This window comes from Sander vitreus, chromosome 7 (assembly GCF_031162955.1).
Source record: "Sander vitreus isolate 19-12246 chromosome 7, sanVit1, whole genome shotgun sequence".
NCBI lineage: Eukaryota > Metazoa > Chordata > Actinopteri > Perciformes > Percidae > Sander > Sander vitreus.
The window spans coordinates 8,833,592-8,847,386 of record NC_135861.1 but is presented as its reverse complement, the minus strand read 5'-3'; the positions used below and the strand labels follow the sequence as shown (position 1 = coordinate 8,847,386).

Here is a 13,795-nt window from a genome sequence, read left to right as displayed (position 1 = left end):
CCCCAAAGTTGATGCCATTTAAAATTGTGTCTCAGTTAGTATAGTAAATAAATATAGGAAATCATAATAAATCATTGCTTGGTCATTCCAAATCAAAAGGCTTAAGTCTAAATTAAGTCATGAGTCATTGGTGAGAAAGTTAGTCGAGTTAGTTAGAGACTTTTCTGATTTTTTCAAGTCAAGTCATCATGACCTTAGTCTAAAGATTCATGACACAAGTCTGACTCGAGTCCACACCTCTGCCTCTACAGTTTGGCATGAATTCAGCCTTAATAACTAATGCTTGAAATACCATGAAGAGTTAGTACTATCAGGCTAAATGAGCATACAGGAGCCATGCTGTCTGTCCACTCTCCATGGCCAGCCTGCAGTCTCTTCACACTCTCGATGTCCTCCAATACTCTTACTAGTTCGCCAACTCCAAAAGTGTTCACCTAGTGGAAAGAAAGATAGACAAATTGTTAACACACTTGTTAAGCTATTAAAATTAGCTGAAAACATACTGATAACCCAACTAGACTCCTGTTAAAGTTTGGAACCATGTAAGATCCTACTGTCAGGTCCTCTGGCAGAAACTTATCTCTAACTCATTACCTTGGTGAGAGCCCCAGGATGGAAAGTCCAGCGGATGTTGTTGCTGTACTGGACTCTGACATCTCCTCGGTCAGTGATTCTATGAACAGTCCCAATCCGGCAAATGTACTGCAAACATAAATTGGCTGTGTCACCCAGGGTCTCCCTCTGCATGGCTGTGACCTAAATGTTCCCTTTAGCAGCTGTGATTTCAGAGTTGGATGCTCTGTTTCCTTTCACTCTGTTGCACGCTAACGTCCATCTGAGCCACTTATATAAATACTCTGTATGCCAGGCTCAAGAGACATGTGTTTTGACTGTGAGGCCATGTTTGTCTAAAACATAAAGAGTACATACTATGCGCAAAAGTACAATGAGTTCATTGCAACTAAAAAAACAAAACAAAAAAAAACACTATATACTTACTTACATTGTAGAGGAACTCAACAGGGAATTATGTAAAGCTGCCTATTGTGTTAATATGTTTGGAATTTGTCCTTCTGGCAGAAGAGAAGACTTTCATACCTCAGCCATTTTGGGGTTCCATCCTCCGTGGCCCTCCTGCATCTGTCGCAGGATATCCACCTCCAAGAGACATTTGACCTTGTCACCCTGCTGGAAGGAGTGGCCGTCAGCACTCTCCTGGCGCTGCAGCTCTGCGTGCTCTCCTGGAAGGACAGGTGTTACATTAGAGACTTATGAGGGTTTTTGAAGTTTGGTTTTGAAGTCAACATGTCTATGGTTTCAGCAGACATTCATAATCATGATAATAATGTTTAAAAAATGTCATGCAACAATACCACAAAACATTACAATAATACAGGGCAAACTGCCACCCAACAAGTTTTTGATTAACCAATTCCTACATCAGACAGAAATTATTTCTAGGTTGAGGATGAAGTGGAGGGCTGAGCTCCACTTCATCAGTAAGAAGTGACTACTGAGAAAAAAATGACTTCGAGCATACTTTGAAACAGGAATCGGTCAGTCTTACCGAGCTTTGGTAGGTGGTCTTTGTAATAGAAGCCCCCTTGGCCATCAGACACGTATTTGAGGTCTACCTTGCCCTTGTGGCCCATTCGGTAGACATTGGTGGTGCCATTAGACCAGGTGACGCTGGCCACACTGCGACCAGACTCTGTGTCCCAGCCGCGAATGTCCACTACCTTCCCAACCTTACCCTCCCCGCCTACACACACACACACACACACACACACACACACACACACATACACAAATATGCAATAAACAATAATACATCAGTGTGTGGGAGAAGGGGGAGATAAAGGCAGTGAAAGACAAAACCAGCTCATCAAAGAAAGAAAAGTCGTCAGATAAACAGAGTGTTTTGATTTTGAGTTTGTTAATCAGGAGAAAAATGTGCGAGTACACATGTAATCATCCATGGTCAAATTTGACAAGCACAATGTAAACATATGAGACAATGAGATGGCAGACACAGAGGTGTGTGAGAAACATTTTTCCTGTAGAGACATAAGCTGACGAGTGTCAGTCACTTCCATTTTCTAGAGCCAGCTCAGTCCTTAATGGTTTCTTCATACAGTATATCAAAGACCTGACGAAACACAATTCCCCTTCTTGATTCAAACACAAAAACAAATAAGAAAAAAATAATAATCACCATTAAACAATAAAACACTTCACAAGATGGTTTCAGATCTATACATCAGGTTTAATGATGTAAGAAAACTCTTGTTAAACCATTAAAGTCATTAAGCTGCCACAGTGCCTGACCAAACCGGCTAAACCAGTGACCCGTAAGACTACATGGTGGGCCAGGGGCTTCTGAGCATGCTCAGAACTGCCTGTATGGCTTACCGCATACACCATTTAAGCCTGATGAGTGACTTAACCAACCCCAGGGCGCTGATTTCAAAGACACCAAAAGGACATTTTGACTCATTCGCTCTAGCCCAGAAAAGGGAGCGTTGCTATTCTCAGAGACAATGATGACCCCAGACCAGAAAACATAAAGACATATTACCATTCCATTTTTCCCTAAAGGGAACATTTAAGGGCTTTAATTAAGCCCACTAATGTGGAAGATTGCTTTCAATTACTTAAACTATTCCAAACATCTGCCAGTGCAGGCTTTCTGTATCTGAAAGAGAGCACAGCAAAAGCGTAGATTTGCAGTTTGACACATAATGAAAAACTGCAGACATTCATGGAAGCCACAAAAAGACAATATACATTCTCTTGCAACATGGACTATATTTTAAGTGAAGGGGTTTCTCAGTTTATGCCACTACATAGGGTTGGAAAAAGAAAAACAAAGAAGATAAATGTTAGGGAACAAGGGCTCTGTATAGACACTCACAGACATCTGTGGAACAGACTCAGATGAGTCACTGGCAATAAAAATCCACGCAGACACATACTAACACGACATTTCAAGGGTTAATGAGACGTGAGGTTAGAATGTTATTATGGGTTGTGGATGGTGAAACACTTTGAAGAGGTACAGCTCCATGCTCAAGAAGGTAGGGGGCCTGCTGAGTCGGCAGCACCAAGTTAGTGGTTAAGAACAGTCCCCCCCCCCCCACACACACCACTCACCGTCTTGGTTGCCCCAGTCCCAGTCAGGTCCACGAACCACTTTAACCCCCTGGAAGATTCCTTTGAGGATGATCCGCGGGAGGTTCTGCCTTGGTGCCAAGCTCACTCTATGATAAGAGCATGGAGACACAGCTGAACAAACTGCTCTACGGACCATCTAAGACAATTTAAAGACTTGATATGAATCCCTTAATACAAAACTTGGTTCAAGTATATGCATATTAAAACCACAACAAAACATGTAACAGCTTTGGATCTGTGGCAAGCCAAGGCAGACACATGTCCCAAAAGCCAGAAAATATGCAGTATCACAATATTTCTGAGCAAATACATTTACGGTACTTCATTATTCACAAAGCAAAGAAAATAGCTACTGTACATTGACTTTAAGACAAATCAAGTTGCTGTGATCTCCTGACAGCTGACTAAAAGGTACCTTGAGGAGTTTCCATGTACACATGCTTGCTTTTGTTTACATTTATCATTTCTGGCCACAATATATAATGTCCACAGTGCTACCTGTTTCATGTTATCCCGCGCTCATGATATGTGCGTCCTCTGATTGTGAACAGTTAAGATCAGAAACACACATTGAGAAAACCTATGCCTAGCTGCCGTCATTAACACTCTACTATCTAGCACACTGACCAACAGCCTCAACTGCAATTACAGATTCAGACACTCAGGTGAGACAGTCATATCCTTATAATCTGACATACCTTATGGTGAAGATTTGATCAGATCTTGTTGCAAAGGAACTGCCTATTCCCATACTTTCTTGACGAGCTCAAACCCCAGCTTCCATTTAAACCGAACAGCTTTTTGGACAGACTCAAAGTCATATAGAATCCAGTGTGATCAAAAGAAAAAGAGCCTTGTGAGAGCTGTCGTCCTCAGGGAGCCAAATAGAGGCTTTACTGCTCCTACATGTTTCCCTAGCACTGGGGTTTTCCTTAAAGTTAGCCTTAGCTAACTTCATCCCGCGTCACTGGCCAGATTTTCTAGGTTAATGGGAAAGATCAGTATATTTGGCTCTGAGAGTCAACTATCTCAGTGTGGGACTAGGCTTGGACAGGTCTGTTTCTGAGAACATTGTGTATCGGTAAACAGAGCTTTGAGCCTAATCCCTGCACAGCAGAGCAAGCCACCTCAGGGCAAAGTATAGAGCATGAATGTGCTTGCATATGTAAATGTCTAAATATATGTACAATATAAATGGAAAAACAAGAAGAAAAAAAAAATGCTGTACATACAGTACATAGGGTCTGTACAAACATTTTCTGCATTGCTTCAAAGTATTAAATTGGTTGTGTTGCTTTTATTCCCTTTTTTATTTGAGGAATTCAGGATATAAATGGTACAACTGTAAGACCAACTAGCAGATATAGTAACAGACTTCTTGAACTTGTAGTATTAAGGGTGATGGAGAGAATGTAGCAAGCTATGTCAATTTCCTGATGGCACAAAGCTGATTTAGCTCAGACTTGAAGGACTGACTGAAAATACACCAAGAGTTGTACTGTTTATGACGGAAGAGCTGGTTAGTAAGAGAAAAAGACTAATATTTCTACTATTATTTACAGCAGTAAAGAGATATGAACTGACAGATGTCCCTAGAAATGAGACCTCAGTGTTTGACATGTTTGTCAATGTAGCTACACTGAGAGAGACAACAGCTCTGTCAAGGGATCAAGATTTCTAATCCTGCTCGGCCAAATGTCACCCCTGCACCCAGACAGGATCAGGACAAGATAACCTACACCTACTGACACGACGGACGGCTGAAGTCAACAGTCAGCCAAGGGTTATTTTTACTGTTTGAAAAAGGCAGTGGAATAAACAGAATTAGCATTTGTACGTAGAAATCAAAAGCACCAACACACACATAAATAGGAATTTACATAAAAAGTGGTGACTGTCAGAAAAATACAGTAAGACTACGAGTTAGTGTTATGACACCAGTTGGGGTCAACCCTGTTTGCATTTACTGTAATGTGTTTATGGTACCTTAACCTTTACGGAAAATAAAAATCCAGGCAAGTTTAATCAGACACATCTTTCAAAGCATACATTGTCTTATGTCTAACAACTCTGCTTAGTCCACACTTTACCTACTAAAGCACCGAAACCCTCTACATGACACAGACGAGAAGTTAGCGGTTAGCCCACTACAACCAAATTCAGGTGAAATTCCAGGCAATTCTGACTAGAAGACCAAGAAAGCACTGGAAAACACTGCAAGCCAGTAGTCGGGTTGGATTGGATGTGCATTAAACGTGAGTACTACTGTTGTGTACTACCGCTCCACCTGAATTGAAAAGGTCAGGTGGAGCAGTGGAGCTTGATGTGCGAGTGAAGGATTAGGCATCGAGATGACCCGCTGTGTTCCCTGGAACTGCATGTGTGTGTTGTTTGTGTTGACGAGCCAATTAACAAGCTGCATACCAACCATCTCCTCGTAAACATACGCTGCCCTCAGTACTTTCAGCATGGACACACGTCTCAATGTAGTGTAAACTTATTTGTATTAACAAAATGCAGCCATTCAGAACACTGAACAGTAGGGCTAGGTATTGTCAAAGATTTTTCCGAATCAATGGTTACATTAATGCACTTTTTATTTAACATGAACACACAATAAAGTGCAGGTATCTTTAGGTGACAGAGGCACCCCTTTGAAAAGGGCCATGCCAGTTTTTCCCTTACCAAAATGTAGCCTAACTTTGGAAGGTTATTTAACCCCTTTCCTGAAAAGCTAACACAGTTTTTTTTTTGTTTTGTTTTTTTAAACCTAGCCCTACTAAACAGTTATCTACAGTACAGTATAGCCTCACAGTATTTGGATCAGAAAAATAACATTACAACAATATTAAATATAATCTATAATAACCTCATATCCTAAGGATTCACAGTAATGACCTAATGTGTTTTGAGAGAACACACAACAGTGTCAAATAATACAACAATAATTGTAATGCTCTGTGAGCAGCACATATAATTGCACCTTGATTCGTTCCATATCCAACACCTGCTATCTAATACATGTCATCTAGGTAATTGAAAATGTTAACAAGCTAATCCGCACACAGCTGAGAATGTCTGCATGCTAATCCAGTTAAATCTGTTGTAATTACAAAGGAACACTTATGTAACGTTATTGTACATCCGGCTCAGGTCTCACACCATGTTAGTGATGGTGCAGCTCGAGTGTCAGTGAGCTGCAGCCATTTATAGTGTGGACAACTTCTCAATGCCCCCTCAGGACACCAACAAAGTTTCTGCCTACAGTATGTCTATGAACTACAAATAGATCCACCCTGCTTAAAACGTCACTAAACCCAACACATGTTTGGTCCACATGAAAGGAGTCCCTGTTAACTATGCTAAGCCCAAACCGCAGTCTCCTTACATAAATCACTGCTGGCACAACAACAACAACAACAAGCCCCACTCATTATGAAACCAAACCAAATTTGCCTTTCCGGGCAAATATCAAATGTGTCATAGTCTTTTGAAAAGCTGTCAGTGAAATATGGGTCAGTGTGGTCTGGAAATAAAGAAGCCCTGTACGTTTAGCACCACATACTGTAGAGCAGAGATAGGGAACCTAGGGGTAGTGATGGCCAAATGAAGCTTCGTGAACCATTTTCTTTATTTTCTGAGCCCACTAGATGGCGCTCTTGGTTTAAAGAGAAAGGCCTAAGGCATTGTAATTCAGTGTATTCTCAACCCTTTGTTGAACAGAGAGGACAATGCTTCACGAAGCGCCATTTGGCTACCTAGGGGGTCCTCAGAGTCACTGCAGCGGGACCTCCAAATTATTGTTAATTTTTTTAAGTTTTTTTCAAATTAAAATGTCTTAACATGAATCTAACATTATTAGCAAATATAAACCCTCACTGATGATAGGCTTTCTGGCCTATGGGTAAGGTAATCACTAAGGTAGCCATCCACAGATACAGTTAAACCTAAGGAATCACTGTGCCACATGTATGTTTAACATTAACATATTTAGAAAATCACAGCAAAAAATATTATTTTGATAGCTTAGTATTCTATGCACTAAAAAAACTGTACCATTTCTCCGTCAGTTAAGGGGTCCTTGGTTTCAAAAAATGTTGAAGACCCCTGCTGTAGAGTGTTCTTTACTTTCATTTATCTGATGAGAAAAGAAGTGACTTTCATGTGATGTTCCCCCACATGTTCCGTCTCTCCCACTGCTGGGCGACAATCACAACTCCATTTTCACTGAGATTATGGAAAGATGTCTTTGATGAAAGGATGAAGAGAGACGGCAAGGACTGAATGTTATGAATAGACAATTTCATGTTAATATGATGAGCAGTGAAATACACTGATCAAAAATCTCTCTGCCGATTTATTTATTTATCTTTGTTGTCATGCACAATCTGCAGACATTCACTTGTCTCTTCATCACTACCTGTAATGAAGGTCCTCTTCATCACTAATATTTTGTATCATTAGTTTGCTGTAGCTCATTATGTTACAGGTTAATGAAACGAGGCACAAAAGTTTTAAATGTTTATTGGATAATATTAATCTGTTTTGTGGAGGTTGCAGCTGGTGTTGATTGGAGGCCAGCCCTGTCAAGAGAGACACATGTACTCAGTTTGCTAGTTTGGTTACCTAAACATGTGCAGTATGGTATACTCTTTTCCTGATGAATTGAATGCAGGTTAACAGTTGCTGCTTGTGCAATAGTAAAATGTTTGTGTTCAAGTAATTCACCTGTTGTGTCTCCTCTCCAGAGTGTTCGAGCTAAAAGAGTCCCCAGGGTATCGAGCCCCATTTTAAAGGTTCCGGGAGATACCATGATTAACCATGACTTTGATTAACTGTACTTTGATGAATTGTTCAGACTAATGATGTTTGATTGTATTAGGTGACATAATGCAAGTCAATTGAGATAACAGTAGGGAAGTAGTATTGTATTTGATGTGTTTGTTGTATTTTGTATAATTGTTTAGTTTGAGTACATTTCAGATTTCCCTTGTACTGTGGTAGGGTCGAGATAATGTCAGTGGCAGGCTATAAAAGGCTGCCAGTTTTCATCTAGCGCTGCTGCTGTCAGGACCACATGCTGCCTGTGGTGCTCAGTTTCTTTGTTGCGATCATGGCTACCAGATGAGCTCAACACTGACCATGTGGTGACAGCCAATGCAAATGCAAGCCTAGATTATCTATGAAATGCACACACACGGATCACAGGTTAGCAAAACAGTAAGCCTTTGAGCTTAAAAACTTTGAAATAGCTAAACAAGACAAATAATCATTAAAAATGTATTATATAATATTTGTAGTTAGGACTGCAGTTTCAAGATAAATTGACTCTGTAGATTAAATGTCAATCCAATTTAACACCACAGTGTAAAGCTCACATTGTTCACTAACACTTCAAAATATGTTTATTAAAAGCTTTCAAAAACATTTCATTTAATGTCACCTCCAGGAGGTGTTTAATTACAAATATGACACGGATTGGGGAAATTAAAGGAATTTTTGGAATACTTAGTGGATCACATACATACAAGGCAATATTCATCCATGTAATAACTGTAGCACTGAAGGTATCCTACTTTAGTCTTTTAAATCTTAATTTTATGAGTTTCATACAGATTATGTATATGGAACATTCACACTGTAGGGTTTAAATCACTTTCAATTGGCATTTTAAGTGATTCATTTTAAATTAGCTAGTGCTTACCAAAAAAAAAGTGCTGTGTAACTACAATTTGATACACATTTTACTTCTTCTATTGTGGTCTCAACCAATGCTACACACAAACAATAAAAAGATCCTTACAGTATACCAAACAACAGAAAGTTCTTACATTACGATTGAGTCTTCAAAACACATTTGACTGTGATATTAACATACTACTCAACTTAACATTACACATTTCAATGGTAGCACTGATATAAAAGGTGCCTAAACCCCCAAAAAGTATGAAACCTCTTTTGACTTTTTCTAGTTTTCTAAGTTTAGCTTTGTGTGTTACATACCACAGTTATTTGGGATTACTGTACAACCAACCTTTAAATAACTCAGATCATATATATATATATATATATATATATATATATATATATATAATATATATATATATATATATATATATATATATATATATATATATATATATATATATATATATATATATATATATAGCTGGCTATATAACATTGCTGATATGAATGATATGAGACTGTACTGTAGACTAAGAGAATGAGTTGCAATAAAAGTATCAATAACAACAAAATAACTCTGATTAAAGATGTGGATGCTCATGGCAGCCCTATTGGACACATTTGTCCACAAAAGCAGGTTGCTATACACAGCACCTTTTCTAACCAATGTCAACAATGATCAAACACATCTGATCGTTATCATTCAATGTATTGAAAACTTAATTTAAGGTATCCTAAAACTGAAATGGTGTACTGTAAATTATTAGAAATCATAATATTCATTAACATGTCTCACAAACCCCTATTTAAATAAATAAAATGAAAATTTAAATTGGCTTGTCAATTAGAATAAGCGTGTATTTTTGTCCACAGATAGAAGGCAGTGAAATGTTCTGACCGGTTTGGAGGGTCATATAAAGGTTTGTTCCACCAAAAAAAAAAAAAAACATAATGAAGGACACTGCTGAGCCAAACATTTAGACATCAATGACAAATCAATACTTGAAGAGAAACTGGTGTGGGAGACAAAATGAGATTCCAACTACTGTCAGAATGCTAAATGACTGCTGCAGGACAGGTTTCACTTAAAGCCCAAATCTGTAATTAGTGCGCAGCTCCAATATCCACCCCAACCATCAGAGTCAAAATGGTCCATAATCAAATGAGGACCCAACTTAACTCAAAAATGACTTTCAAATCAAAATCTTTTTCAGGTCAAAAATACATTTCTCATATCTATTGAGAATGTGATCACAGAAAATAATAGCAGGAAGAGAAACCAAAAACAGCAGAGAGGTGGCAAGGATACTGGAGTCAAGTCATGACCAGGTCAAGATTTGGAGCTAAGGATACAACAATTCATTTGTTGCACTGCTGTATAAATGAAATCATTTCAATGACATGTTAAACATTTGTCATGCGGTCTGTGTTGTTTTTGATACAACCACCTGGAGTCAAAGTCAGAAATTCTCAAATCCTACATATTGGGGGTTTTAATGGATATACACTTTTGGCTTATCCTGACTGGATCAAATCATTGTTTTGCAAACTCTTAAGAAAAAGAATTATGACCACTACCACTCTTGCACCTAATAGCTAACTAGAAGCTGTATTCAAACCGAAGCACTTACACCACTTACTGGACAGCAGGCACAGGAAAATAAATGGAACTTGGTGTTGGACCTGGACCAGGCTAAACTACAGAAGAAATCTGGGTCATACATATCACCTCGTTAAAATGAGAACAGGCCATCCAGCTGACATTCAGACAGTGCCTGAAGCAGTTTGGAGCTTTACTGTGAACTGATGCAGAAGAGTGGATTCTGAAGGGAAAACTCACTCCAGTTAATCTGGATACACTTGGAATCAGCTAGGCCAAGTGTGCTTTGCCCAAGTTGACTTAAGGCTAGCCATTCATTTAAAAATACAGTCTTTTGAAAATAAACCCTGATAATATCTGGGAAGGTAACTGAGAAGAGGTCCTGACCACAACCAGGCAATATATTAGTTTTATATTTGAAACTTTGCAAATCTAGCAAGACGTAGAAAAGTGAAATACCTGATAAGAGCTGTAAAAGCCCTACCTTGAACTGTTGGCCTGTGTAGACAGACACCAGTCTAATGAAAGTTAATTGGAGGAAACAAAACTAATGAGGTCTTATCTCCTATGAGTCAAACTGGATTAGAACAGAGCAAGCTACTTGAACAGAGACATTGTAACGGAAGCCACCATAATTAGAATTGAAATTAGGATCAATTGTGCTGGGGAAGTGACAGTGCAGTACTCACGGCTGCGAGTGTGCCGTCTCGTAGCGCTCAAAAGCGTGGCTCAGGTCGTGTTTGTTGTTCATGTAACACTGGGTGCACAGGTCATAGTCGAAGCACACCTTGCACTTCCATCGCATTCCCATGATGCCATGCTTCTTGCAGCTGTCACAGATGATGTTGGAGTGACGCACGCCTGGAGGGGAAAGAGAGGTGGTTGGAGAAAGGTGAGTTGATGAAGATGCAAGTATTAAACTACTATGTATCTCCCATATGCAAGTCACTGAAGCAGTCAAGGCATATTCCATGTCCTTACCAATGTTAGTTATCACAGTAGCTCATATCATGAGACGTGGAAGAACTGAGGCACAAACATCCTGACAAAAATAGCCCCCACCCCCTTAGCTCCTCATCTCTTCTCTTCCTCTTCTTTCGCTCCATTAATTGAAGGGCAAGCTTCTGAGGCAGAAAAATGTCGCTTTAAATTGAGCAAAATGCTAATGAGTCCTGCACTATAATACGTGTCTTTCAAGTCCAGAATAGAGCTGGATGGCTGGCGATGAGAGATATAGTCTTTCCTGTACCATGCTACTCAAACTGGGCTTTGTGAAGGCTGCGTGTGTGTTAATAGCTGATTATTTGCGCTAAATTTGATCATCAGACTGTAAAATTCTAGGATGATGATGCTTGGATCAGGTTAAGGCAGGGTTCTCATTCTTGTCCAGCCAATGGCCTCATTTTAAGGTCCCAAATGTTCATGACCCCAGCAGCAAAAGTAGGCATGTGAATTTTAGTATGGGATTCTTCTGTTTTTTTATGATCAAGAGCATGGAGGCAGCTGCAAATTGATAAGATAGAAAGGCTGAACTTATCTATTTTTTTTATTAAAAATACATTTAACTGACAATAATTCTCAGGAAACAACAAACACCTGTATTGGGTATCAAATAGGGGTGTGACGAGACACTCAGCTCACGAGACGATACACGATATTGGGTTTACGAGAAACTTCAATGATGAAATATGACTGGAAAAATAGTCTTTTATTCAATCGAAAGTCACAAAATGAAAAAGGAGCACTGTGAATGGTTTCGCCACAAACTCAAATGACTGGCTTCTCTCCTGTATAACTAACCTCTACAGACCTAATAACTGCAGCGTGAGCTTCTAACTTCTAATTGAAGCTGTGTGTGACCTTCTAACTGAACTACTTTAGTTTCCTCAAATAAATAAAAACCGTAAAAATAACAAAAATGATTGACTTTGGGGTTTTTTTTTCAAGTGCAAACCATAATCAAAGTAGTACTCTCAATTATCAAAGTGCAAACAGAGACTGACAATTTTTTACTTCAAGCATGACATACTGCTCACCCTAAGATATGGTCATGTTCTTTTTCAGGAATATGAGCACGTCCACGTTTTCTGGCAGTAGTTGAGACCTTTGGGCACTAACTATGCCTCCTGCAGTTGAATAACCATCACTCTGTGGCGACAGATGCTCTTTTCTCCTCCTCTGCATTTCGTACATTGCAGCAGTAAATAAGGAAGTAGCTACTCTAGTATCGATTTATGACCATTTTAAGATGAGGGGAGAACATTTTATCTGTGTTTAATATAATTAAATGTAAAGTTAGGCTTTTCTGTCGGCTTCCCAACTTATTTTAAAAAAGACTGAAAGAGAAAAACGCAAGCCAGCAGCCACACTGTACTGCTGCCGGGCAGCAGACGTGTGTCTTGTGCGAGAGAGATCAGCGGTACCCTGTAACGTGGTCACGGGATCTTCTATGCCAATTTCGAGGTCAAAGCCAGACACCGCCATGCCAACTTTTCACCTCGACGAGAAATATCGTCACGTTTTAATATGGCGAGATCTCGTCACACCTGTAGTATCAAACTTAAATTATTTTTGGATAACGACCAAAATATGTCTTGATCGTATCAAAAACTGTGAAGTCTCCAACACTTGCATTTAATGCTTGTAACATAATGTAACATATCAAAATCAATTTGGTATACTGAAACTCGGGTATCATATTTGCACTAGCACATTTCAAACTAGAATCAGCTCTAGTTGGCCCAGAATTTAGTAGTGTGTAGTCATGAGTGCTTACCAATTTGAGCGTTATCATAAAGCAGCAGGTCAAAGGAACCCTGGTAGCCAGTGCGGTAGTTGGTCCGTGTGCCGCTGTCCCACTGCACCACCACTGTCTTGTCTGGTGTGGTAGTGCTGCCCTGCCGCCCGATCTCCACCACAGTTCCTACATGGCCCTCGCCGTCATCCTGGTTTCCCCATTTCCAGTCCAGGCCACGCACCACGCGCATGCCCACCTCCATGCTGCCTCTGCTGGGGCCTGGCCTGGGGGCTGAGCGCGACGGCCGGGGCCTGGCAGCGCTGTCACTTCCGCTGCTGCTGCGCCTCCGGGGCTTCTGAGGGACGGAGCTGGCTCGTGCCGACAATATTGCAGGAAGGGACGGCACCAGGGGTATTTCCGGGAACAGATCAGGGGTGACTGGGGGTAAGAGAAGATAAAAGTTCAGTGAAACCTGGTAAAAAATACAGCAACTTATCTTATCTAGCAGTGTCCTGCTAGATAAGATAAGATAATAACTTGATTGATCCCACACAGGGTAAATTCACTGCAAGTACAAATGAAGTAGATAGATGTGT

General features: G+C 39.9%; 1 protein-coding gene across 1 annotated transcript in view; it reads right to left on the bottom strand.

Moving 5' to 3' along the window:
• mib2 (MIB E3 ubiquitin protein ligase 2) overlaps nt 1-13,635 on the bottom strand; it is a 35,419-nt gene extending 21,784 nt beyond the window's left edge. The window contains exons 1-7 of the mRNA XM_078254478.1: nt 13,239-13,635; nt 11,152-11,323; nt 3,154-3,260; nt 1,568-1,762; nt 1,099-1,241; nt 595-702; nt 330-434 (exon numbers count right to left, since the gene is read on the bottom strand). Of these exons, the coding sequence (XP_078110604.1) occupies nt 330-434; nt 595-702; nt 1,099-1,241; nt 1,568-1,762; nt 3,154-3,260; nt 11,152-11,323; nt 13,239-13,461 (1,053 nt within the window). The 5' untranslated portion in view covers nt 13,462-13,635. The remainder of the gene's footprint in view (nt 1-329; nt 435-594; nt 703-1,098; nt 1,242-1,567; nt 1,763-3,153; nt 3,261-11,151; nt 11,324-13,238) is intronic.
• Between the last annotated feature and the right edge of the window lie 160 nt (nt 13,636-13,795).